Source organism: Aegilops tauschii, chromosome 2 (assembly GCF_002575655.3).
Source record: "Aegilops tauschii subsp. strangulata cultivar AL8/78 chromosome 2, Aet v6.0, whole genome shotgun sequence".
NCBI lineage: Eukaryota > Viridiplantae > Streptophyta > Magnoliopsida > Poales > Poaceae > Aegilops > Aegilops tauschii.
Window position 1 is genome coordinate 61186609 of NC_053036.3, and position 25231 is coordinate 61211839.

Consider the following 25231-nt stretch of genomic DNA (forward strand, 5'->3'; position numbering starts at 1 on the left):
AACTTTGGCCAGGCAAATAACCCGGCGGGCCAAGTCAATGATTGTTATCGATGGCGAGTTGCATCATTGCAGTGTTACAGGAGCATTTCAGCGTTGTGTCTCCCCTGAGGAAGGTCAGGAGATCTTGCGGGAGATCCATGAAGGGGATTGTGGCCATCACGCCGGCTCAAAGTCCCTTGTGGCCAAGGCTTTTCGTCATGGTTTTTATTGGTTGACGGCTCATGCTGATGCAGAGGACTTGGTTAGTAAATGTGATGGTTGCCAAAGGTTCTCACGACGGGCTCATGTACCGGCTCAGGAGCTGAGGATGATCCCAATCACTTGGCCCTTTGCGGTCTGGGGGCTTGATATGGTTGGGCCTTTTAAAAGGTCCAAGGATAAGAAGACCCACCTCTTGGTGGCAGTTGATAAATTCACAAAGTGGGTGGAAGCTGAGCCAGTTAGCAAGTGCGATGCAGCCACAGCGGTTCAATTTATGAAAAAGGTGATTTTCCGCTTTGGCTTTCCGCACAGAGTTATAACTGACAATGGCACCAATCTCTCCAAAGGCGCCATGGAAGAGTTTTGTCAACGAGAGCATATCCGACTTGATGTTTCCTCAGTGGCTCATCCTCAATCCAATGGTCAAGCTGAGAGAGCTAACCAGGAGATTCTGAAGGGCATCAAGCCCCGGCTTTTGGTCCCTTTGCAACGGAGCCGGGTTGTTGGGTGGAGGAGTTGCCCTCCGTCTTATGGAGCATCAACACTACTCCTAACAGATCTACAGGCTTCACGCCTTTCTTCATGGTTTATGGAGCAGAAGCAGTCCTCCCCAGTGACATCCGTCACGACTCACCTCGCGTGGCGGCTTATGTTGAGACGGATAATGAACAGGCGCGCCAAGATGCTCTTGACTTGTTGGACGAACAACGTGATGTGGCCGCGGCCCGTTCAGCGATTTACCAACAAGACCTGCGCCGTTATCATAGCCGCCGGGTCAAATCCCGGGTCTTCCAGGAAGGCGACCTTGTGCTCCGGCTCATCCAGGATCAAATAGATGCACACAAGTTATCCCCACCTTGGGAAGGGCCCTTTGTGGTCAGCAAGAACTTGCACAACGGGTCATATTACCTCATTGACATTCGGGAGCACAAAGATTCACGTAAGTCGGAGGAGGAGACCCGTCGGCCGTGGAACATAGCTCAGCTTCGGCCTTACTACACTTGAGCCACCGGCTCTCGTGGTGTACATATTTCTCTCAGCCATGTATATATTATGATAAGCAATAAAGCAGGACCTCTGTCCTTTTTTCCCCTCCAACTATACACGTGTTGTTCTTATTGCAAGATTACATGATGACTTAAAGGAGGATCCGGTTTATGATCGTATTCGAATCTAGCCGTAAGCAGTAAAGTCACTTGGGGGCTTCCTGTTCAAACATGGGTCGTATTCGAACCAAAGAGAACATAGCTGTCGATACCCATTTGATTGGCAAAGTGCCGAGCTCATTGGGAGGTTATCTTTGGTCATATTTGAATCATAGTTTAACCCCTCTGAGAACCGACGTGGATCGTATTCGAATCAGCGTCGTTAAACAATTCTTAAAATCACTTGGGGGCTTCCTGTTCAAACATGGGTCGTATTCGAACCAAACAGAACATAGCTGTCGGTACCCTCTTGATTGGCATCGCCACACCCACTGGGGGCTATATGATCGTATCCGAATCTTAGCTTAACCCCTTTGGGCCGGGTTTCTGGTCGTATTCGAACCGGAAGCCCCTAAGTTCTTCTGCTTTATCACAAATTTACTCTGATTATGTCAAGATGTGTACGGCCGGGTCTCACTTTGCCGGCTTAACATTGGTTTACAGTGTTCGTTGAAAACCATGGGTGTCATTAAGACAGGTAAATCGGAGTTAAGATACCAACCTTGTTACCCGGGTTATCTAAACCGGAAGTATGCTTACAGGCCGCTAAGTGTGTTATTACGGCTGTGTTAAGGATATAATTGAGGACCAGTCTTTTTTGATTCATATTCCGGGTTATCTATCCAAAACACCTGATTCTCAGGGCGGTAAGCCGCCTTGAGACTTGTGATTTGCCTTTCTATGCAGGATACTTAAAGGCACCTCTTTGAGGTTGAGAAAAACAAAGGGATGGTTATGACCCGGAGAAACATCAAGGAGACAACTTCAAAGGACTTTCGCATTCAATACGTGCACGATGGCACGACAGAGATGAACTGTTGCACCTACTCTATTACAAAAACTCATCAAGTCTAAAACGGGTGGAGCATTGTTTGGTAAACCGCCAGCCGAGTCACGATGCCCGCTGAGTTGAAGTCTCCGGCTCATTCCTATCTTCTCCTCCGGCTGATCCCAAAACCTGGAAGGTTGCTCACTTCCAGTCGATGCCGCTGAGAGCTTCGAATTGGGCTTCCTCGTCAATTAACCCGGCCGGGTCAATCTCCGGGGCGAAGGTGTGCTGACGAGCCGGAGGGATCAGGTTGAGGGCTTCATAGCGAGGGGTTGGAATCCTCTGATTCTCCGCATCATAACCCGGCTGGTATTTGGTCAGATCCGTGTCGTTCCCGATAAGGGTGGCCACCGGGCGCACAGCCTTCACGCACGTTGCGAAGTCCTTTTGATCGAAAGCTGAGCCGTCTTCCTTCAGGGATAGCCAAGGGCGATGTCCGCCGGGTCTAACTCCGGCAGGAATGCCTTGGCCCGGCTCAGCGCGGCGATCGCTCCGGCTCTCGCAGAGGCCCGTCGTAGCTCTTGGATCCGCTGAGGCAGAACGACGAGCCGGTGCAGGACTTCTGCCAGGTGAGTAGGCACCTCGTTGGATAGGGCCACCACAGCTAAGGCACGCTGTGACCCGGTGTAGAGCTGCTCCACCAGGGTATACACGGCCTTTAGCTTGGTGATCACGCTCTGGTTAAGGTTGGCACTTCTGGGACCTGTTTAACAGAATCAGATAAACCGGCGACAAGGATGAATCATGAAATATAAAAGCTTGATGAAAGCCGGTGAGGCGACTTACCGAAGATGGCGGCCACCATTTGGGAAACCTGGCGCTTTAGGCCGGAGAGCTCGGCGGTCTTCTCAGAGAGAGCCTTCTCCGCCTGTTCCGCCCGGGTCACCAGTGCGGCCTTCTCTTCGGCCCAGCCTTTCCGCTCAGCATCGAATTCTGTCTTCAGCTTCTCTTGAGCGGCGATGCTGGATACAAACTTAGTGTTTGCCTTCCGGGTCTCCATCTCCTGCGTCTTCATCCGGCTCTTGAGATCCGCAAGGTCCGCCTCTAGCTTCTTGCCAACAGCCTGTATAAATTTCCGGGTTATTAACAGTCATTATATAAGTCCCAAGCGTTTTCCAAGCAAAGACACTTGGCACTTGGGGGCTAATGCATATTGAACGTATCTATCTACATACTGCCGGCTCAATTGAGTAAGACGGAACCTAAGTCTACAACATATTCAATCATATTCAATCATAAGTCGTCGACTTGGGGGCTAGCATGGCGAAGGTAACTATGCAGTAAGTAAGAAGACAGCAGAAGGATACCTAAGATTTTTGCTGGATCTGGTTTACCATGGCGACCTCGGCGTCCCGGCTCTTGTGTACTTGGCTGATGTAGCCAGAGACGAGCTCTCCAATGCTCAGGTTGGTGTAGTTGGAGAGGTCCAGATTCGCCCGGTGGGGCTGCAGCAACTCCCCCTTAGCGGAGCACTTGGCCAGAACGGTCGGTCTCCCGGGCTCAACAAACTCCGTCCGGGTGATTACCACGTCTGGGTCGTCTGTTGGTGGAGCTGAGCCGGAGGCCTCCGGGTTAATCGAAGCTTCGGTCGTTGCCTTGGTAGTTGGGGCAGTGGCCTCAGGTGCCGTGTCCATTGGAGTGGTGGCTTCGGGGGCGGAGGCAGCTGGCGGTTCTTGAGCCGTCACCGCCGGTTCAGGAAAATCCGGCACTCCGGCTGATCTGGTCTTCTTCGCTCTTTTGGTGAGTTTTGCCTGGGCACTGAAAGGACAGAAGTGTTAAGCACACTTGGGTAAGTAAGGACAAGTACAATATGAGATGGTTGTTATTACCTGGGCGCGGTCTTGAAAGTCGGAAGACTCGACTGCATAGAGTCGCCCGAAGAAGGGGAGGTCTCCTGATAATTGGAGTCAGAAAAATTAAGTGGCGGACGGATAACACCCGCCAACGGATGAAAGGGGTACAAGTGGGAAAAAACCTCAGTTCGGCGCTTCCTTGTTGCGTCGGGTAACCCGGCGGAGAGGTCGGTGTCCTTGTTGGTCCGGGTGTGACGCCGGCTTTCATGAACCTGTCGCTTCAAAATAAATTGAGGGTCTCGATAAGCTAAAGGATGGGAAAAGCTTACTTTCCGGGTTACCCTTCGGACTTTCAGCTGTGGCAAGGGCTCTGAGTCGGAGGAAAGTGACATTACCTCTTCAACCACCGGGTTACTGGCGCCGGTGTCATCCTGTCAATGAGCAAGTGTTGATAAGGCGGACAGCAACAAACAACAAATACAGCAAGAACTTAAAGGCTTAGGGGTTACCTCTGACTCGGAGCTGTCGCTTAATTGCATCAGCTCCGAAGCAGTAGGCCTGCTTCCTTTTTTGCGAGGGGCGGCTTTCTTTGCCTTCCTGGCCTTCTTGGCCGCCTCATGGTCATATTTGACCCGCCAGAACTTATCAACAGCCTGAAAAATACAATGATGAATTCTTAAAACGGTTCAGATGAAGGTTATATGCAGAAGAAGATAAAAAGTTAAAGTCAGCGGCTTACCGCTGGGGCTGGGTTGGTCTTGCAGAAGGGGGCTAACCCGGTCCTTCCGCAGTCTGCCAGGCTCTTGTTTAAAAGAGCCTTGGTTTCCTCCTCTGCAACGTCTTCTGGAAGATCATTGCGGCTGTGTCTCTGCGGGTCATCTTTTCGCCCTGTGTACTCGCACATTAAGCCGGGGCGGCGGCTCAATGGGATCACTCGCCATGAGATCCAGACCCGGACCAGGTCGATTCCGTTCAGACCATTGCCCAGGAGAGCTTTGATCTTGTTGATAGTGGGGAGCAGAGGCTGGCGCTCCGCTTGAGTCAGCTTGTCCGACAATGGGTGAGTCCGCTCTAGACGTGTTGGGCGAAAGCCGAGCAGTGGGCTTTCATCAGCCGGGGACGTATCTTGGCAGTAGAACCAAGTCATGTTCCAGTCCTTGGGGTGGCTCGGCGGCTCTACGTAAGGGAAAAGACAGTCCCTACGCCGCTGGATGGAGATACCACCTAATTCCAGACTTGGCCCATTGGCGCACTCGTTCTGGCGGTTTAAGTAAAAAAGCTCTCTGAAGAGCAGCAGACTAGGTTCTTCTCCAAGGTAAACCTCGCAGAAGACTTCAAAATTGCAGATGTTGGACACTGAGTTGGGTCCTATGTCTTGAGGTCGCAAGTCGAAGAAGTTGAGCACGTCCCTAAAAAACTTTGAGTCGGGCGGTGCGAAGCCCCGGCTCATATGATCCACGAAAATCACTACCTCCCCGTCCTTTGGCTGTGGTCTCTCTTCTGACAGGTCAGGGGCACGGTAGGACATGACTTCCTTCTTGGGCAGATATCCGGACTTAACAAAATTTGCTAGGGTCTCGTTGGTGACGTTGGACCTCATCCAGTTGCAAGTAATGGGAGCTTTGGGAGGCATGGTGAAAATCGGCAGACTATGACAAAAAGAAAAAACGTCCGGGTTAATCATAAGTCGGAGGTGATCTACAGTTCAAAACTAAGGTGGCGGTTTATGAAGGGGACTAATGGTATATACTCAGGTACAGTGGGTTATTTAAGCCGCAGGGGCATTCAGAATAAGTTGATTGTCTACGGCCTTATCACAGTTAAGCCGGAGGATTCTATGGTGTGTGGTTTCTTTAAACCGGAATTGTAAGCCGCCAAGATTCAAAGGTTGTAGTTTTTACTAAGTGTGGTAAAACAGGTTTCACATATTGCAGTAACTTTTTTGGATCAAAATGGTCGGTCCAAAGAAAATTTTCTAGACCTAAAATACGGACGCAGGGGAGTTCTTGAGCTCGAAGGAGGACTTTATGCAGTGGAAAGAAGTTTGTTTGCATGCAAAATGGGTGCTAAATGTCTACCGCAGTAAGTTTATACGGATCTAAGATCAACAGGAGCAGTAAAAAAGAAAGCTACCGGAGTATGTGGCAATGGCGATGAACACGAAGAACGCGGACGAACCCTACGGTAGATCTATCCTACAGGACAAGCAAGACTTACCGGAGCTGGAGAGCCATGGAGGTTGTCACGTTTCTCTGGTCCGTTCAGGGTGATGCAGCGGCCTGAGTTGGTGATGACGAGGAGACCCGCGGCGGCGACGGCGGCGGAGCTCGAGCAGCACGGGACAGTGAGAGGAAGAAGATGACAGAGAAACGAGCGTGAGAAGAGCCCGTCGGGCCGGCCTATTTATAAGGCGAGCTCATAAAGCGGGCGCGAGAATCAAGGAGGTCGTGGCGTGGTTATCTCCCCCCACAACACCTCGATTTTCGGGATGACAGTAAAAGCAAAGATCCGTTGCGGATCTGGTGGAGTAAAAAACGGGTTTAATGGAAGATGACGTCACGGCGGATTATCCGGAGTCCAGAGGATGACGTCATGCCGGGTTATGGCCTTCACACGAATGGTAAGCCGGAGATTTTTTCTGTCGAAAGAATTGAAGATTGACATGAGCCGGCTCAAATCAATCTGGGGCCTAATGTTGAGGATATAGACCTTAGAGTCACCCGCCAGGAGGGGCCGGGTTACTCGTATGGTCACTGCCAGAAGCCCGGAGCCAAGATTAAAGACGGTGGGCCGAAGATGCGCTTAAGACCCGGCAGAGGCTTAAAGCCCGTAGTTACAATCATTGTTATGGTAGAACTTGTAGTGTAAGGCAAGAATAGTTGAGAGTCCGAGCCGGACACTCTTATGAGCCGGCCGGGACTCTGAGAGCTGCAGGGCGTCAGCCTCCTTATATAAAGGGACGACCCGGCAGCAGTTTAGGGGCGACAACAATCTCATCGAGAGCCGGGCATAGCAGTTTAGCTCCCTGGTGATCGTAACCCTGATCAATACCACCTCAAACTGGACGTAGGCTTTTACCTTCACCGTAAGGGGCCGAACCAGTATAAACCCTCGTGTTCCTTGTCCCGCATTAACCCCTTCAAGTTTCCTAGTTGCGATGGCTCCACGACTAAGTCCTAGCTCGAGGACATCTGCCGTAACAATTCCACAACACACCGGGAAAAGGGCAATCCCGACTGGGTAATCGCTTCTCTCACTAGCAATGCGGGCCTACGTGTCATACACATCTTCCGCGCCAATCTCTCTCCCTTGAGTCACCCTCTCTCTCTATCTTGTCGCCGAGAAAATCGGAAGTTTGCCACTTTCAATATCAGGCTTCGCAAAACTGCCACTCTCAGCATTGGCTTCGTAAAAATGCCACCTAGTTCCTGTACTCTTTGATTACCATGCCATTTTCCCTTTTCAATTACTTTTCTTTTTCTTTTCAATTTTTTGGCACCTGAAAGGACCAAAGTACCCCTGATGCTATCTTCACGTACTTTGGCATCAGATCAGCACTTGAAGCGGACGAGTGCGTGCTGCCCGCCGTGAATACCGTGCTTGCCGCATCCCTGGTCGCCAAGACTTCTTGGGTCAATGGTTGGACGCCGCCCCCATCTCCTGGACGTCGCAACGCCGCTGATTGCCTCAACGCCGTGTGCCGCCAATTTCCTCGGCGTCACGTGCCGCCGATCTCCTCGGCATCGCGTGTTGCCCGTCACCCAGTACCGCAGTGGCGACATGGAACCCAATCTTTCTGGACGGTATTATGTGTTACCTTTCCCTTGGTTTGTTCGTTTGATTCCAGTTCAACAAAGCTCCTGATGTGACGTATGGAATCTGTGGGAAGCACGGTCATCATCCCTCATCTACTACCTGTTGATAACCATTGATGTATAAATCAGAATGATGATATACCATCTTATTGAGAAGAATTTACAACAAAAGTAGCGCACATAATGTAAGCATTAATTAAACATAGGTAGTTTTTTCATTGTTATCCTGGTGGCAGTGATAGGCTGTCAATTTACAACAGAAGCAGTGTTCATAATGTAAACTTAATTACAAAGGGAAGTAGTAAATTATGTTGAGGAACTAGAGGATGATTAGACATATTTTTTGCATTGGATGTCATAATTTAAGTTGAGCTAGATACATGCATTGTAGAAATCTGATCACTAACTCAGTCTTGTGTTCATGTTTTCCTAATTGTCTGGAATAGGCATGATTCAGAGGTCGCGCTTGGTAGCAGTACTAGTACTGATAATCCATATTTATTGGTTGAGGCTTCTTCAACTGTACAACCAACACCACCTATCATAGAAGTTGACTGGGATAACTTACAAATAGTAGAGACACATGATGATGAAGGTAGAATTGAACTAGTGAGTGAGGATCAGCTATGTGAGATTTTGGGCTTGAAGGATGACGAAGAAGAGAAAAAACAAAGACTGAACCAAAGCGTCGTAGAATGGTTGAGTAGGGGGTCGATAATGAAGGTGCTGCCATTCCTGTTAGTGATGCCATACCAAATGAAGTAGTGATTACATATGATAAGGACCAGCCAAAAATGGACCTTGGCACTATGTATCCATCAATGAAGGAATTTAGGTTAGCAGTAAGAAAAGCTGCCATCAATGAAGAGTTTGATCTAGGCACGGAGAAGTCAGATAAGAAGAGATTTAGAGGGTTCTGCAAGTCAAGTGAAGATTGCCCTTGGAGAATTGTTGGCAGCCTACAGGATGATAAATGTACTATAAAGGTGAAATATGGATAACTATCTAACCTCCATTTATTAATTATAAATTACATATGTGTGTGTGTCTGTCCTATTTTACTATCTAACATCCATTCCTTCTAAAACTGTATATGTGCAGGTCACGGTCTTAGTTGATCAACATGATTGTATTTCAAGCAGCAGAGTGAAGACCATAACACCATCTCAGAACTGGGTTGCTAGCAAGGCTGTCAGTATCCTTAGAGATTCACCCAGTATGGGTGCTAAAGAATTACAGAAAAATTTGCATGAAGAACACTCTGTCACAATTTCATATGACACGGTTTGGAGGGGAAAAGAAAAAGCTCTCGCTGAGGTTTATGGTAAATGGGAAGAGAGTTTTGAGATGTTATACAGATGGAAGGCTGAGGTACTCAAGAGGTCACCTGGAAGTGTTGTGGAGATTGAAGTACTAGAAATAGATGGTAATGTGTACTTTCATCGGTTTTTTTTGTGCACTTAAACCATGCATTGATGGTTTTCTGGAAGGATGTAGGCCACATCTAAGTATAGATTCTACTGCATTGAATGGAAGGTGGAATGGCCATTTAGCCTCGGCTACAGCAGTTGATGGTCACAATTGGATGTATCCACTTGCTTTTGGGTTCATAGCATCTGAGACGGAAAACAATTGGACTTGGTTTATGAATCAACTTAAGAAGGCAATAGGAGATCCTCCACTTCTTGCAGTGTGCACAGATGCTTGCAAAGGATTAGAGAATGCGGTGAAGAATGTGTTTCCCAATGCTGAACAAAGGGAGTGTTTTTACCATCTTATGAAGAATTTTGTAAAAAGGTTCCATGGGTTTGGAAGGATGTATCCTGCAGCAAGGGCTTATAGGGAAGATGTGTTCACAGACCATATGGCAAAAATTATTAAAGAATCAAGTGAGGTATGGAACTGGTTAAGTCAGTACCATACTCTCAAGTGGATGAGGTGTGTCTTCAATCCAGATATTAAGTGTGACTACATCACTAATAATGTAGCAGAGGTTTTTAACAATTAGATCCGAGACATTAAGGACTTACTTGTTGCTGAACTAGCTGACAAGGTTAGAGAGATGATCATGCTTTTGTGGAGGAAGAGGAGAAGGATCGGAGAAAGACTACCATCTGGACGGATACTACCAGCAATTATGGTTGAGCTGAGAGCAAATACTAGAGGTTTGGGGCACTTGAAAGTAGTGGAATCTGCTAATTGGAGTGCAGAGGTGTGGGACAATAGCAAGAATTGTGAAAGACATATTGTGAAGCTAAATCAAAAGACGTGTACTTGCCTTGAATGGCAGCACACTGGTAAGCCATGTCAGCATGTCTTGGCCTTTGTGACCTCACAGAAGAGAGTAGACCTTGAACAATTTGTGCATGAGTACTACTCAGTGGACAGATTCATAGCTGCGTATGGGAGAGAGATTGAACCAATGACAGATAAATCACAGTGGCCACGAGTGGAGCTGCCATTTGTCGTGGGGGCACCACTTGCGAAAAGAAATAAAGGAAGAAATAGGAAATTGAGGATCAAAGGATGTCTTGAAGGTGGCCACAAGAAGAAAGGTGTCAATCATGGTGTCAATGACGGTTCCAATGATGGTAGCACCGCTCCAACCAATGCTAAGGGCAAGAAAATGATTAGAGGCCGAGTGACTTGCAAGAAATGTGGTGAAAAAGGCCATAGGCAAGCTAGTTACAAGTGTCCACTAAATGGAACAAAAAAAAGGCAAGTGTTATTCTTTCAACGAAATCTCAAATTATCAACTCATGCCAAGAATAAACTTTTTTGTTCAATTGCAGGAAGAGAAAGCCTAGAAAGAATGTTACGAAAGCTAGGCCAGCTGAACCTAGCACCCCACAAAGGCCAACTAGAGAACAAATACTACAAGACAGCCCAGGCATGGTCACTAGAAGGTAATCAGCAATGAAAAATAACTATTCGTTCTACAATGCAAAAATGAGAAGAAAACTATTAATCTCAATGTGATAACATATATACGTGCAGCCGCCTTGCTTTCTTGCTGGGAGAGGGTACTTCACAAACCACAACTACTCCAGAGGACATGCCCACTGGAGCTCCAGCAAAGAAGCTAACTCCAGAGAGGATGCCCACTGCAGCTCCAGCAAAGAAGCTAACTCCAAAGAGGAGGATGCCTACTGCAGCTCCAGCAAACAAGCTGACTCCAAAAAGGAAGCTACAAATTGAATGAATGATCTCTATGAAATTAATGTTACAGTTATGTCAGATGTGAACTCCACAAGTAGTTTTTTCTATGTGAACTCAATTTCTCCAATTTCTCTGAGCTGTTAGCTCATATATTTTTTGAGCTGTGAACTTATTATGTGAACTCATCACTTTATTTTGTGAGAAGTGAACACATTCCGTATTCATCTATCAATCATGTTTGAAGGGTCTATATGTCTCTCCCTTGCCAATGTACTAAAATTTGAGGTCTGCATACTTTTTCTAGTCACAATTCCATTTCTTGTCTCTGAATAAGCTACAGTAAGTGCAAAAGAAGACATTGTGGCAAGTAGCTTATGGACTGAAATTTGCGGCATTATTTATTTGTCGTATTGTTGCTCAATTGATTCTGGACATGAACTTAAACATGACATGCTATTCTTGATGTAATTACCAAGTTGCAATCCAACATCAACTAAAGGTTATAGCAAACGTCACTTACAGGTTGCTTGCATTCAACATCTTCAGAACTTGACACGCATCCATCTCCTCCAACGGCTGCTGCCATCATGCCACTGATGCTGATGTTCAGCGCCACCCACTTCTCAGGCATGTCGCGGGGCGAGCTGCGCCAACACACGCAGGGGAGGGCGAGCTGTGCTGCCGCGCGCAGGCATGGGCGAGCACCCGCAGCGAGCTGTGTTGGCACACGCAAGCATCCGCAAGGGGCGCGAGCACCCACGGCGAACTGCACTGGCATGCGTAAGCATCCGCGACGTGAGGGCGAACTGCGCCGGCGTGTGCAGACATGGATGAGCGCCGGCGGAGAGCTGCAGTGACGAGGGCGAGTTGCCGCGGCGCGCGCAGCCATGGGCGAGCACCGGCGGTGACTTGCAGTCTCTCGCTCAGGCGTGGTCAAGCTAGGGCGGCGAGTTGGGTAGCTCGCGCGGGCATCAACGAGGTACGGCGGCGAGCTACCATGAGTCCATGACGACACGAACAAGCTAGCCTCAAAGCAATCCGATACAGAGCAGACCACAAACAGATTGAATAAGGTAGAAAGACACAAGGGTACTTTGGTCCTTTCAGGTGCCAGAAAATTGAAAAGAAAAAGAAAAGTAATTAAAAAAGGAAAAATGGCATGGTAATCAAAGTGTACAGAAACTAGGTGGCATTTTTACGAAGCCAATGAGTGGCAGTTTTGCGAAGCCCGATATCGAAAGTGGCAAATAGCCGATTTTCTCCTTGTCGCCACTGTTCCCGTCAAGGGCGCTAGCGTCTCGCTCGCCCACCCCGAATCCTTCTGCTCGATTGCCACGTGCACTCCGCTCTCCAGGCGTCGCTCCATGCTGTCCGCTTTGCCCTCGTCTCCCTCCCCGTCTTCATCGGCACTCCAGCTCTGCCTCGCTGCCCTGCTGCTACTGGTGGGCGCCACGGTGGTCGGACATCGCCATACTGGGAACCGGCGGCTGGCGTGTGCGACGAGCTCCATGGCGTGCCAAGACGAGGTCGAGTGAACGGACCTCACGCACGTGCGTCTCTCCCGAGCTTCTGTCCGTCGTGTTCTTGCTGTTGCTGGCCAGCGAGTCAACGCCAATGTCCTCAGCGAGGCTCTGTCCGGCTCACCGAGGCATTCTTGAGATGATTTTGACTAAATTCCGGTGATGTATGCTTGTGCACATCAGGTGTTTGGTTAATGTCGATGGTAGGAGCAGGCTTTCAGACTCCTACTCAGGTAGTAGTTAACTAAATTATAGTGATGTGCACACCAGGTGTTTGATTGATGTCGATCGATGGTAGTAGGAGCGTCCTCCCAGCTGACCGACGAGCCCTGCGAGAAGATATGGGACAACAACAACAGCGGCATAGGAGTGGTAGACGGAAGTGTGTGTCCAGAGCACGACATATGAATACGCTAGCACAAAGCCTCCCTCATCAATACGCTACTACAGAATCAATTATCACCTCATCGGATCGGTTATCCTACCTAGCACGACATATGAACTGCCCCGAAAACTGCCGAACAATGACACCCCAAGCCGCCTGAATTTGGACAATGCAAAGCATACAATCAGGTCTGAAACATGCCTGTAGAGTGTCCAGGCATTTATTCTGTCTGATATTTTGAACTCGTCAATGGGAACTGGACGAGAACCAGAATAGCCTGCACCGCAGGACACATTGCATCGATAAACTTTCATTCAATTCGCCCGCCGGCAGTTCAGCCGAATCTCGCCGTTGCTCCCGGTCAACGCCAAGTTGCCCAGCTTGACCATGGCCGCGGCGAAGTCGTCCGCGAAGAGGGATGCGTTGGCGGCGTACGCCCGGACGATGCCGTCCGTGGTGCTGCTGCTAGCGGCGCCGCCGCCGAAGAGCTCCTGATCCGAACGAAGAAGGACGCGCCGGGCGATCAGGTCTCTGAAGAACTTGTTGTCAAACTTGTTTGGCCCCTGCAGCTCCAGCGGTGCAAGATTGCCGTCGCCGCCAGTCCAAGGGCAGACGCCGGCGCGGAGCTGCGCGGCGAACGTCGAGTCTACGGCCGTGTCGTTGTAGACGTGGGCGCGGAAGCTCGAGCACCGGGCAAAGCCGACCGTGTGCGCCCCGGACAGCGTTGTGAGGTCGCGGGCGTCGAGGCCCTTGGCTCTGAACGACGAGAGGAGCGCGGGGAGCGACGACAGAGGGCTTGGAAGGTTCACGTTCGGGCTGGCCGTGAGGGCGTCTCTCCGCCCCAGCTGCACCGTCCAGTTCGGGCCCCCGAGCTGCACGCCATCAGCCCAATCACCCAGCGTTAGTCGAACTCGAACTCGAGAGCATGGCGTAGCCGTATACAAGAAAAACAGAGTCACGGGCGGCGAGGGCAAGGACGTCGGCGCAGGAGACGGTGGCGTTGCAGGAGGCGTCGACCTGAGCCTTGATGCCGTCGATAATCTCGTAGCCGCGCACCGAGTTCGCGTTCGGCCCCGCGCTCTTCTCTCCGGTGAAGCTGGGCGTGTCGTCGAGCAGTATCGAACCGTCGGAGCTCTGCAAGACCCGCCCACCCGCCCGCGTCAATGGTCGAACCAGAAGGAGGAAGATTTCGACCCGGGTGCAACTTACGTTTGCGAAGCAGTCGTGGAAGAAGAGGCGGAGGATGGAGGCACCCATGCGAGGCTCCTTCTGCACCGCCTGCGCCATGCCGCGGCGCACGGTTGGTTGCAGCGCCGGGCAGATCGCGTCGTAGAACGCGGGGGAGAGCTGCGCCTCGGCGGCGGCGAGGGCCGCCACCGCAAGAAGCACGACCGCCGCCGTTCCGCGTCGCTCCATCAAGAACACTACTTGCGAGAGAATCAACAGCTGGCCTCAACTGACGGCTCACCAACTCAATGAACCAGAAAAGTTGTATCCTCAAATGCCCCGGCCGGTAGTAGAACATAACCTGTTAAGAACCTCCTATATATGATCTCACGAATAGCACATGAACCACTCTCTTGTATTCGGGTAGCTGGATACACGAACGTTGTACCATTTCAAACATCGATCGTGTCATTGAAACATCACACTGCTTGTTTCCAAACGTCATGTCATTTCTAACCAACCAAAGCCCCTAAATCGAAGATGGATGAACCTGCTGGTTCTACTTGATCGAACCAACCACAGAAGCCTGAGAGAACTCTGTTGAAACCAAAAAAAACATCTCTCACCACAGTCCAGATAAAATTCACCAGCGGGCATGACATGAAGATGCGAGCTGGTCTGACTAGAACTCCAAACTATGAAATTGATAACAGTAAACTCTAAACTTTCAAAAGGCCGTTTGAAATGAACGCTAGACCAGCACTGAATGTGATTCTGTAATTTGTGCATCTCAAAAAACATGAAAGCCTAGTCTCTCCCGGCTCGTTTTATTTCTCTGTATTTTCGATCTAGGCATCAGCTTCACTGATGCACGTGTCTGTAATAAGTATGAACCCTCTGAACTTCAGCAGGGATGTAAAGAACAGATTCTGTTTGGTTTCATTCTTGTTAATGGAACCGGGGAGAGGCCTCCCTGTTCATCGAAAGAAAAATGAAAAGGAAAATGGATGTAGGGAATGCTATGAAGTGACGACCCGCAAAAGTTCTTCGAGATGTATGTCTATCTATGCCGTGTTATGAAATTGCATGAGAGATTCATTTGTGTTTTGTGTATAGAGCAGAAATGATCATTTTGGTTGATGGCTTTGTTTTTGGCCCTTACTCCCCCAGTCCCAAAATAAGTTTCTTAGCCTTAGTATAACTTTGTACTAAAGTTACTACAAAGTTGAGACACTTGTTTTGGACGGAGGGAGTACTTCATAGCATTCTCCACACCCATGAACAACTTCAGATTTGTTTAGAACCTCAAATGCAAAACAAAAACAAAAAACATCTTCCAAACCTTCACTTTTTTATTTCGGGTGGTTTTACATCTTTTGAAGTTTCAAAAAGAGTCCAAGAAGTATCATAAACATGGGGCATGCTACAATGTGGCAACCTGAGTACATAGGCAATGCCCTATGACACATACTGACGGGGTCCCAAACCCGGGGTGCCTAACGTAAAGGAGCCCAGTCTCGACCTTGACCAGGGCCCACCAGGCCCAAAGGGAATCATGAAACCCTAGGGAGGCGAAGGCGATGAGCGTGTTCCCCAAGGAAGTACGATGCTGGCGGCGGCGGCGGAGGTCGCGGCGGCTGCGGCGCCGTTGGAGGAGCGGCGCGGGAGGTGCCAGCCGCGAGAGCCGTGTGCGTGGCCCGGGACTTCACCATCTTCATCCTCCTCTCCTCCAACCGAAGATAGGCCACGACCCGAGGAAAGGTCGGGTCCGGGAGGAATGTGAGGTTGGAGGCCGCGTTGCCGAACTCCTCGTTCAGACCGGCGGTGAGCGTGCTGAGGAGGAGGTCGTCGGAGACCCGCTCCCCAAGGTCGCGAAGTTCGTCAGCAAGTTTCTTAAGGCGCATGCAATAATCGTCGATGCACGAGTCAAGCTGATGGCAGCCAAAAAATTCCTGCTGAAGAAACACGCGGCGCTGGAGGGCGTTGTCGAGGAAGAGCCCGTTCAGCTTCGCCCACACCGTCTGCGCGTCATCAGTGTCGCAAACAATGGTGTGGAAGGTGTCCTTGGAGATGGTTTAGTACAACCAACGAGTGATGGTGGTGTCGATGGTCAGCCAGTCGTCGTCCGCGAGCATGAGGCCGGAGTCGATGGAGCCATCGACGTGATTGATGAGGTGGTACTCACGGAAGACGAGGGAGAAGTAGGTTTTCCAGGCGTAGTAGGTGGAGGTGGCGTAGTCAAGAACGACGAGCACGCGGGCGAAGATGTCGAGATCGCGGACGACCTCCACCGGGGGTGGGGCCGGACCTTCGAAGGGATTGGAGGGGTGGGAGGCGGCGGAGTGGGGAGAAGCCATGGGTGCAGCGGCGACCGAGGGGAGGAGTGGCGGCGCGACTGGCGGGGAGATGGCGATCGGGTGGGAGGGAGGCGGCTCGGGAGAGAGAGGGAGGCAGCTTGGGACATGGAGAGGGACGGGGATGGGGAGGCGCGCGCGGCGGCGGGGTGAGGATGTTGGGGAACGTAGTAATTTCAAAAAAATTCCTACGAACACGCAAGATCACGGTGATGCATAGCAACGAGAGGGGAGAGTGTGTCCACGTACCCTCGTAGACTGAAAGCGGAAGTGTTAGAACAACGCGGTTGATGTAGTCGTACGTCTTCATGATCCGACCGATCCAAGTACCGAACGCACGGCACCTCCGAGTTCAGCACACGTTCAGCTCGATGACGTCCCACGAATTCCGATCCAGCAGAGCTTCGAGGGAGAGTTCCGTCAGCACGACGGCGTGATGACGGTAATGATGATGCTACCGACGCAGGGCCTCGCCTAAGCACCTCTACGATATAATAACCGAGGTGGATTATAGTGGAGGGGGGCACCGCACACGGCTGGGAGAGATCAATGATCAACTTGTGTCCTCAAGGGTGCCCCCTGCCCCCGTATATAAAGGAGCAAGGGAGGAGCCCAGCCGGCCCTAAAGGGCGCGCCAGGAGGAGTCCTCCTCCTCCTAGTAGGAGTAGGACTCCTCTCTTTCCTACTCCTACTAGAAGGGGGAAAGGAAGGGGGAGAAGGAGAAGGAAAGGGGGGCGCCCCGCCCTTCCTAGTCCAATTCGGACCAGAGGGGGAGGGGACGCGCGGCCTGCCCTGGCCGGCCCCCCTCTCTCTCCACTAGTGCCCAACAAGGCCCATTAACCCCCGAGGGTTCTGGTAACCCCTACGGCACTCCGGTAAAATCCCGATTTCACCCGGAACTCTTCCGATGTCCAAATGTAGGCTTCCAATATATCAATCCTTACGTCTCGACCATTTCGAGAATCGTCGTCATGTCCGTGATCATATCCGGGGCTCCGAACTACTTTCGGTACATCAAAACATATAAACTCATAATACCGATCGTCACAGAACTTTAAGCGTGCGGACCCTACAGGTTCGAGAACTATGTAGACATGACCGGGAGGGCCCAGAGATATATCGATAAGGCCGAACATAGCCTTCTAATATATCGATCTTCTCCTCTCTCCCACTAAGGCCTAATAAGGCCCATTGACTCCCCGGGGGGTTCCGGTAACCCCCGGTACTCCCGTAAATGCCCAAACTCATCCGGAACCCTTCCGGTGTCCAAACATAATCTTCCAATATATCGATCTTTATGTCTCGACCATTTCGAGACTCCTCGTTAATTATGTCCACGATTATATCTGGGACTCCGAACTACCTTCTGTACATCAAAACACATAAACTCATAATACCGATCGTCATCGAACGTTAAGCGTGCGAACTCTACGGGTTCGAGAACTATGTAGACATGACCGAGACTCACTTCCGGTCAATAACCAATAGCGGAACCTGGATGCTCATATTAGTTCCTACATATTCTATGAAGATCTTTATCGGTCAAACCGCATAACAACATACGTTGTTCCCTTTGTCATCGGCATGTTACTTGCCCGAGATTCGACCGTCGGTACCTCAATACCTAGTTCAATCTCGTTACCGGCAAGTCTCTTTACTCGTTCCGTAATGCATCATCCCGTGGCTAACTCATTAGTCACATTGCATGCAAGGCTTATATTGATGTGCATTACCGAGAGGGCCCAGAGATACCTCTCCGACAATCGGAGTGACAAATCCTAATCTCGATCTATGCCAACTCAACAAACACCATCGGAGACACCTGTAGAGCATCTTTATAATCACCCAGTTACATTGTGATATTTGATAGCACACTAAGTGTTCCTCCGGTATTCGGGAGTTGCATAATCTCATAGTCATAGGAACATGTATAAGTTATGAAGAAAGCATTAGCAATAAACTAAACGATCATAGTGTTAAGATAACGGATGGGTCAAGTCTATCACATCATTCTCTAATGATGTGATCTCGTTCATCAAATGAAAACTCTTGTCCATGGCTAGGAAACTTAACCATCTTTGATTAACGAACTAGTCAAGTAGAGGCATACTAGTGACACTCTGTTTGTTTATATATTCACACATGTACTAAGTTTCCGGTTAATACAATTCTAGCATGAATAATAAACATTATCATGATATAAGGAAATATAAATAACAACTTTATTATTGCCTCTAGGGCATATTTCCTTCAGTCTCCCACTTGCACTAGAGTCAATAATCTAGATTACATTGTAATGATTCTAACACCCATGGAGTCTTGGTGTTGATCATGTTTTGCTCGTGAGAGAGGCTTAGCCAACGGGTCTGCAACATTCAGATCCGTATGTATCTTGCAAATCTCTATGTCTCCCTCCTTGACTTGGTCGCGGATGGAATTGAAGCGTCTCTTGATGTGCTTGGTTCTCTTGTGAAATCTGGATTCCTTTGCCAATGCAATTGCACCAGTATTGTCACAAAAGATTTTCATTGGACCCGATGCACTAGGTATCACACCTAGATCGGATATGAACTCCTTCATCCAGACTCCTTCATTTGCTGCTTCCGAAGCAGCTATGTACTCCGCTTCACACGTAGATCCCGCCACGACGCTTTGTTCAGAACTGCACCAACTGACAGCTCCATCGTTCAATGTAAACATGTATCCGGTTTGCCATTTAGAATCGTCCGGATTAGTCTCAAATCTTGCATTGACGTAACCATTTACGACGAGCTCTTTGTCACCTCCATAAACGAGAAACATATCCTTAGTCCTTTTCAGGTATTTCAGGATGTTCTTGACCGTTGTCCAGTGATCCACTCCTGGATTACTTTGGTACCTCCCTACTAAAATAATAGCATGGCACACATCAGGTCTGGTACACAGCATTGCATACATGATAGAGCCTATGGCTGAAGCATAGAGAACATCTTTCATTTTCTCTCTATCTTCTGCAGTGGTCGGGCATTGAGTCTGACTCAACTTCACACCTTGTAACACAGGCAAGAACCCTTTCTTTGCTTGATCCATTTTGAACTTTTTCAAAACTTATCAAGGTATGTGCTTTGTGAAAGTCCAATTAAGCGTCTTGATCTATCTCTATAGATCTTGATGCCCAATATATAAGCAGCTTCACCGAGGTCTTTCATTGAAAAACTCTTATTCAAGTATCCTTTTAAGCTATCCAGAAATTCTATATCATTTCCAATCAACAATATGTCATCCACATATATTATTAGAAATGCTACAGAGCTCCCACTCGCTTTCTTGTAAATAAATGATTCTCCAAAAGTCTGTATAAAACCATATGCTTTGATCACACTATCAAAACGTTTATTCCAACTCCGAGAGGCTTGCACCAGTCCATAAATGGATCGCTGGAGCCTGCACACTTTGTTAGCTCCCTTTGGATCGACAAAACCTTCTGGTTGCATCATATACAACTCTTCTTCCAGAAATCCATTCAGGAATGCAATTTTGACATCCATTTGCCAAATTTCCTAATCATAAGATGCGGCAATTGCTAACATGATTCGGACAGACTTAAGCATGGCTACGGGTGAGAAAGTCTCATCGTAGTCAACCCCTTGAACTTGTCGAAAACCTTTCGCAACAAGTCGAGCTTTGTAGACAGTAACATTAAAGTCAGCGTCAGTCTTCTTCTTGAAGATCCATTTATTCTCTATGGCATGCCGATCGTTGGGCAAGTCAACCAAAGTCCACACTTTGTTCTCATACATGGATCCCATCTTAGATTTCATGGCCTCAAGCCATTTTGCGGAATCTGGGCTCACCATCGCTTCTTCATAGTTTGTAGGTTCGCCTTGTTCAAGTAACATGACCTCCAGAATAGGATTACCGTACCACTCTGGTGCGGATCTTACTCTGGTTGACCTACGAGGTTCGGTAGTAACTTGATCTGAAGTTTTATGATCAATATCATTAGCTTCCTCACTAATTGGTGTAGGTGTCACAGGAACCTGTTTCTGTGATGAACTACTTTCCAATAAGGGAGCAGGTACAGTTACCTCATCAAGTTCTACTTTCCTCCCACTCACTTCTTTCGAGAGAAACTCCTTCTCTAGAAAGGATCCATTCTTAGCAACAAATGTCTTGCCTTCGGATCTGTGATAGAAGGTGTACCCAACAGTTTCCTTTGGGTATCCTATGAAGACACATTTCTCCGATTTGGGTTCGAGCTTATCTGGTTGAAGCTTTTTCACATAAGCATCGCAGCCCCAAACTTTAAGAAACGACAACTTTGGTTTCTTGCCAAACCACAGTTCATAAGGCGTCGTCTCAATGGATTTCGATGGTGCCCTATTTAACGTGAATGCAGCCGTCTCTAAAGCATAACCCCAAAACGATAGCGGTAAATCAGTAAGAGACATCATAGATCGCACCATATCTAGTAAAGTACGATTACGACGTTCGGACACACCATTACGCTGTGGTGTTTCGGGTGGCGTGAGTTGCGAAACTATTCCGCATTGTTTCAAATGTAGACCAAACTCGTAACTCAAATATTCTCCTCCACGATCAGATCGTAGAAACTTTATTTTCTTGTTACGATGATTTTCCACTTCACTCTGAAATTCTTTGAACTTTTCAAATGTTTCAGACTTATGTTTCATTAAGTAGAGATACCCATATCTGCTCAAATCGTCTGTGAAGGTGAGAAAACAACGATACCCGCCGCGAGCCTCAATATTCATCGGACCACATAAATCAGTATGTATGATTTCCAATAAATCTGTTGCTCGCTCCATTGTTCCGGAGAACGGTGTTTTAGTCATCTTGCCCATGAGGCATGGTTCGCAAGTACCAAGTGATTCATAATCAAGTGATTCCAGAAGTCCATCTGTATGGAGTTTCTTTATGCACTTTACACCAATATGACCCAAACGGCAGTGCCACAAATAAGTTGCACTATCATTATCAACTCTGCATCTTTTGGCTTCAACATTATGAATATGTGTATTACTACTATCGAGTTTCAATACAAATAGACCACTCTTCAAGGGTGCATGACCATAAAAGATATTACTCATATAAATAGAACAACCATTATTCTCAGATTTAAATGAATAACCATCTCGCATCAAACAAGAGCCAGATATAATGTTCATGCTTAACGCTGGCACCAAATAACAATTATTCGGGTCTAAAACTAATCCCGAAGGTAGATGTAGAGGTAGCGTGCCGACGGCGATCACATCGACTTTGGAACCATTTCCCACGCGCATCGTCACCTCGTCCTTAGCCAGTCTTCGCTTAATCCGTAGTCCCTGTTTCGAGTTGCAAATATTTGCAACAGAACCAGTATCAAATACCCAGGTGCTACTGCGAGCTCTAGTAAGGTATACATCAATAACATGTATATCACATATACCTTTGTTCACCTTGCCATCCTTCTTATCCGCCAAATACTTGGGGCAGTTCCGCTTCCAGTGACCAGTCTGTTTGCAGTAGAAGCACTCAGTCTCAGGCTTAGGTCCAGACTTAGGTTTCTTCTCCTGAGCAGCAACTTTTTCCGTTCTTCTTGAAGTTCCCCTTCTTATTCCCTTTACCCTTTTTCTTGAAACTGGTGGTCTTGTTGACCATCAACACTTGATGCTCCTTGATTTCTACCTCCGCAGCCTTTAGCATTGCGAAGAGCTCGGGAATTGTCTTATTCATCCCTTGCATATTATAGTTCATCACAAAGCTCTTGTAGCTTGGTGGCAGTGATTGAAGAATTCTGTCAATGACACTATCATCCGGAAGATTAACTCCCAGTTGAATCAAGTGATTGTTATACCCAGACATTTCTAGTATATGTTCACTGACAGAATTATTCTCCTCCATCTTGCAGCTGTAGAACTTATTGGAGACTTCATGTCTCTCAATCCGGGCATTTGCTTGAAATATTTACTTCAACTCATGGAACATCTCATATGCTCCATGACGTTCAAAACGTCGTTGAAGTCCCGGTTCTAAGCCGTAAAGCATGGCACACTGAACTATCGACTAGTCATCGGCTTTGCTCTGCCAGACGTTCTTAACGTCGTCAATTGCATCTGCAGCAGGCCTGGCACCCAGCGGTGCTTCCAGGACATAATTCTTCTGTGCAGTAATGAGGATAATCCTCAAGTTACGGACCCAGTCCGTGTAACTGCTACCATCATCTTTCAACTTTGCTTTCTCAAGGAACGCATTAAAATTCAACGGAACAACAACACGGGCCATCTATCTACAACAACATAGACAAGCAAAAAACTATCAGGTACTAAGTTCATGATAAATTTAAGTTCAATTAATCATATTACTTAAGAACTCCCACTTAGATAGACATCTCTCTAATCATCTAAGTGATCACGTGATCCATATCAACTAAACCATAACCGATCATCACGTGAGATGGAGTAGTTTTCAATGGTGAACATCACTATGTTGACCATATCTACTATATGATTCACGCTCGACCTTTCGGTCTAAGTGTTCCGAGGCAATATCTGCATATGCTAGGCTCGTCAAGTTTAACCCGAGTATTCTGCGTGTGCAAAACTGTCTTACACCCGTTGTAGATGAACGTTGAGCTTATCACACCCGATGATCACGCGGTGTCTCGGCACGATGAACTTTGGCAACGGTGTATACTCAGGGAGAACACTTTTACCTTGAAATTTTAGTGAGAGATCATCTTATAGTGCTACCGTCAAACAAAGCAGAATAAGATGCATAAAGGATAAACATCACATGCAATCAATATAAGTGATATGATATGGCCATCATCATCTTGTGCCTTTGATCTCCATCTCCAAAGCACTGTCATGATCACCATCGTCACCGGCGCGACACCTTGATCTCCATTGTAGCATCGTTGTCGTCTCGCCAACTATTGCTTCTACGACTATCGCTACCGCTTAGTGATAAAGTAAAGCAATTACAGGGCGATTGCATTGCATACAATAAAGAGACAACCATATGGCTCCTGCCAGTTGCCGATAACTCCGTTACAAAACATGATCATCTCATACAATAAAATATAGCATCATGTCTTGACCATATCACATCACAAGATGCCCTGCAAAAACAAGTTAGACATCCTCTACTTTGTTGTTGCAAGTTTTACGTGGCTGCTACGGGCTGAGCAAGAACCGTTCTTACCTACGCATCAAAACCACAACGATAGTTCGTAAAGTTAGTACTGTTTTATCCTTCTCAAGGACCGGGCGTAGTCACACTCGGTTCAACTAAAGTTGGACAAACTGACACCCGCCAGCCACCTGTGTGCAAAGCACATCGGTAGAACCAGTCTCGCGTAAGCGTACGCGTAGTGTCGGTCCGAGCCGCTTCATCCAACAATACCGCTGAACCAAAGTATGACATGCTGGTAAGCAGTATGACTTGTATCGCCCACAACTCACTTGTGTTCTACTCGTGCATATAACATCTACGCAATAACCTGGCTCTGATACCACTGTTGGGGAACGTAGTAATTTCAAAAAAAATCCTATGAACACGCAAGATCACGGTGATGCATAGCAACGAGAGGGGAGAGTGTGTCCACGTACCCTTGTAGACCGAAAGCGGAAGCGTTAGAACAACGCGGTTGATGTAGTCGTACGTCTTCACGATCCGACCGATCGAAGTACCGAACGCACGACACCTCCGAGTTCAGCACACGTTCAGCTCGATGACGTCCCACGAACTCCGATCCAGCAGAGCTTCGAGGGAGAGTTCCGTCAGCACGATGGTGTGATGAAGGTAATGATGATGCTACCGACGCAGGGCTTCACCTAAGCACCGCTACGATATAACCGAGGTGGATTATAGTGGAGGGGGCACTGCACATGGCTGGGAGATATCAAGGATCAACTTGTGTCCTCTAGGGTGCCCCCTGCCCCCGTATATAGGGGAGCAAGGGGGGAGGCCGGCCGACCCTGTAGGGCGCGCCAGGAGGAGGAGTCCTCCTGCTAGTAGGAGTAGGACTCCCCTCTTTCCTACTCCTACTAGGAGGGGGAAAGGAAAGGGGAGAAGGAGAAGGAAAGGGGGGCGCTGCCCCCCCCCTTCCTAGTCCAATTCGGACCAGAGGGGGAGGGGCGCGCGGCCTGCCCTGGCCGGCCCCTCTCTCTCTCCACTAGGGCCCAACAAGGCCCATTATCCCCCGGGGGGTTTCGGTAACCCCTCCGGCACTCCGGTAAAATCCCGATTTCACCCGGAACTCTTCCGATATCCAAATGTAGGCTTCCAATATATCAATCTTTATGTCTTGACCATTTCGAGACTCCTCGTCATGTCCGTGATCATATCTGGGACTCCGAACTACCTTCGGTACATCAAAACATATAAACTCATAATACCGATCGTCACAGAACTTTAAGCGTGCAGACCCTATGGGTTCGAGAACTATGTAGACATGACCGAGACACGTTACCGATCAATAACCAACAGCAGAACCTGGATGCTCATATTGGTTCCTACATATTCTACGAAGATCTTTATCGGTCAAACCGCATAACAACATACATTGTTCCCGTTGTCATCGGTATGTTACTTGCCCGAGATTCGATCGTCGGTATCTCAATACCTAGCTCAATCTCGTTACCGGCAAGTCTCTTTACTCGTTTCATAATGCATCATCCCACAACTAACTCATTAGCACCATTGCTTGCAAGGCTTATCGTGATGTGCATTACCGAGAGGGCCCAAAGATACCTCTCCGACAATCGGAGTGACAAATCCTAATCTCGATCTATGCCAACTCAACAAGTACCATCGG

The 25231-nt window shown here is 48.4% G+C and overlaps 2 protein-coding genes and 1 pseudogene across 4 annotated transcripts; 1 reads left to right on the forward strand and 2 right to left on the reverse strand.

The window, feature by feature from the left end:
- Positions 1–2161: 2161 nt before the first annotated feature.
- LOC109746386 (uncharacterized) lies at positions 2162–12047 on the reverse strand. Its single transcript, XM_020305499.4, has 9 exons — positions 11523–12047; positions 4768–7943; positions 4538–4681; positions 4424–4459; positions 4211–4300; positions 4065–4129; positions 3543–3993; positions 3022–3298; positions 2162–2938 (listed from the first exon to the last, which is right to left on the reverse strand). Exons 2-7 carry the CDS (start codon positions 5710–5712, stop codon positions 3543–3545), a joined length of 1731 nt encoding a protein of 576 aa, XP_020161088.2. The 5' UTR covers positions 5713–7943; positions 11523–12047; the 3' UTR covers positions 2162–2938; positions 3022–3298.
- LOC141040731 (uncharacterized) lies at positions 8638–10813 on the forward strand (annotated as a pseudogene).
- Positions 12048–12934: 887 nt separating the features above from the next.
- LOC109746385 (peroxidase P7) lies at positions 12935–14734 on the reverse strand. Of its 3 annotated transcripts, none has more exons than XM_073509526.1 (3): positions 14117–14734; positions 13850–14041; positions 12935–13779 (listed from the first exon to the last, which is right to left on the reverse strand). In XM_073509526.1, the coding sequence occupies exons 1-3, from the start codon at positions 14321–14323 to the stop codon at positions 13222–13224; spliced, it is 957 nt and encodes a 318-aa protein (XP_073365627.1). In that variant the 5' UTR covers positions 14324–14734; the 3' UTR covers positions 12935–13221. The 3 variants fall into 3 exon arrangements, with proteins under 3 accessions (XP_073365627.1, XP_073365625.1, XP_073365626.1); XM_073509524.1 differs by having other exon boundaries at positions 13886–14041; positions 14117–14732; XM_073509525.1 differs by having other exon boundaries at positions 13925–14041; positions 14117–14727.
- Between the last annotated feature and the right edge of the window lie 10497 nt (positions 14735–25231).

Bases quoted from the DNA above. Each gene is read 5' to 3' on its own strand.
- LOC109746386 (XM_020305499.4), bottom strand. From the start codon at position 5,712: ATGATTAACCCGGACGTTTTTTCTTTTTGTCATAGTCTGCCGATTTTC. The intron at 4,301-4,423 runs GTAATGTCACTT...TTGAAGCGACAG, and splicing joins GTAACCCGGTGGTTGAAGAG to GTTCATGAAAGCCGGCGTCA. The intron at 4,130-4,210 runs GTTTTTTCCCAC...TCCAATTATCAG, and splicing joins CAAGGAAGCGCCGAACTGAG to GAGACCTCCCCTTCTTCGGG.
- LOC109746385 (XM_073509526.1), bottom strand. From the start codon at position 14,323: ATGGAGCGACGCGGAACGGCGGCGGTCGTGCTTCTTGCGGTGGCGGCC. The intron at 14,042-14,116 runs GTAAGTTGCACC...CGGGTCTTGCAG, and splicing joins TCCACGACTGCTTCGCAAAC to AGCTCCGACGGTTCGATACT. The intron at 13,780-13,849 runs GTATACGGCTAC...GATGGCGTGCAG, and splicing joins CCCGTGACTCTGTTTTTCTT to CTCGGGGGCCCGAACTGGAC.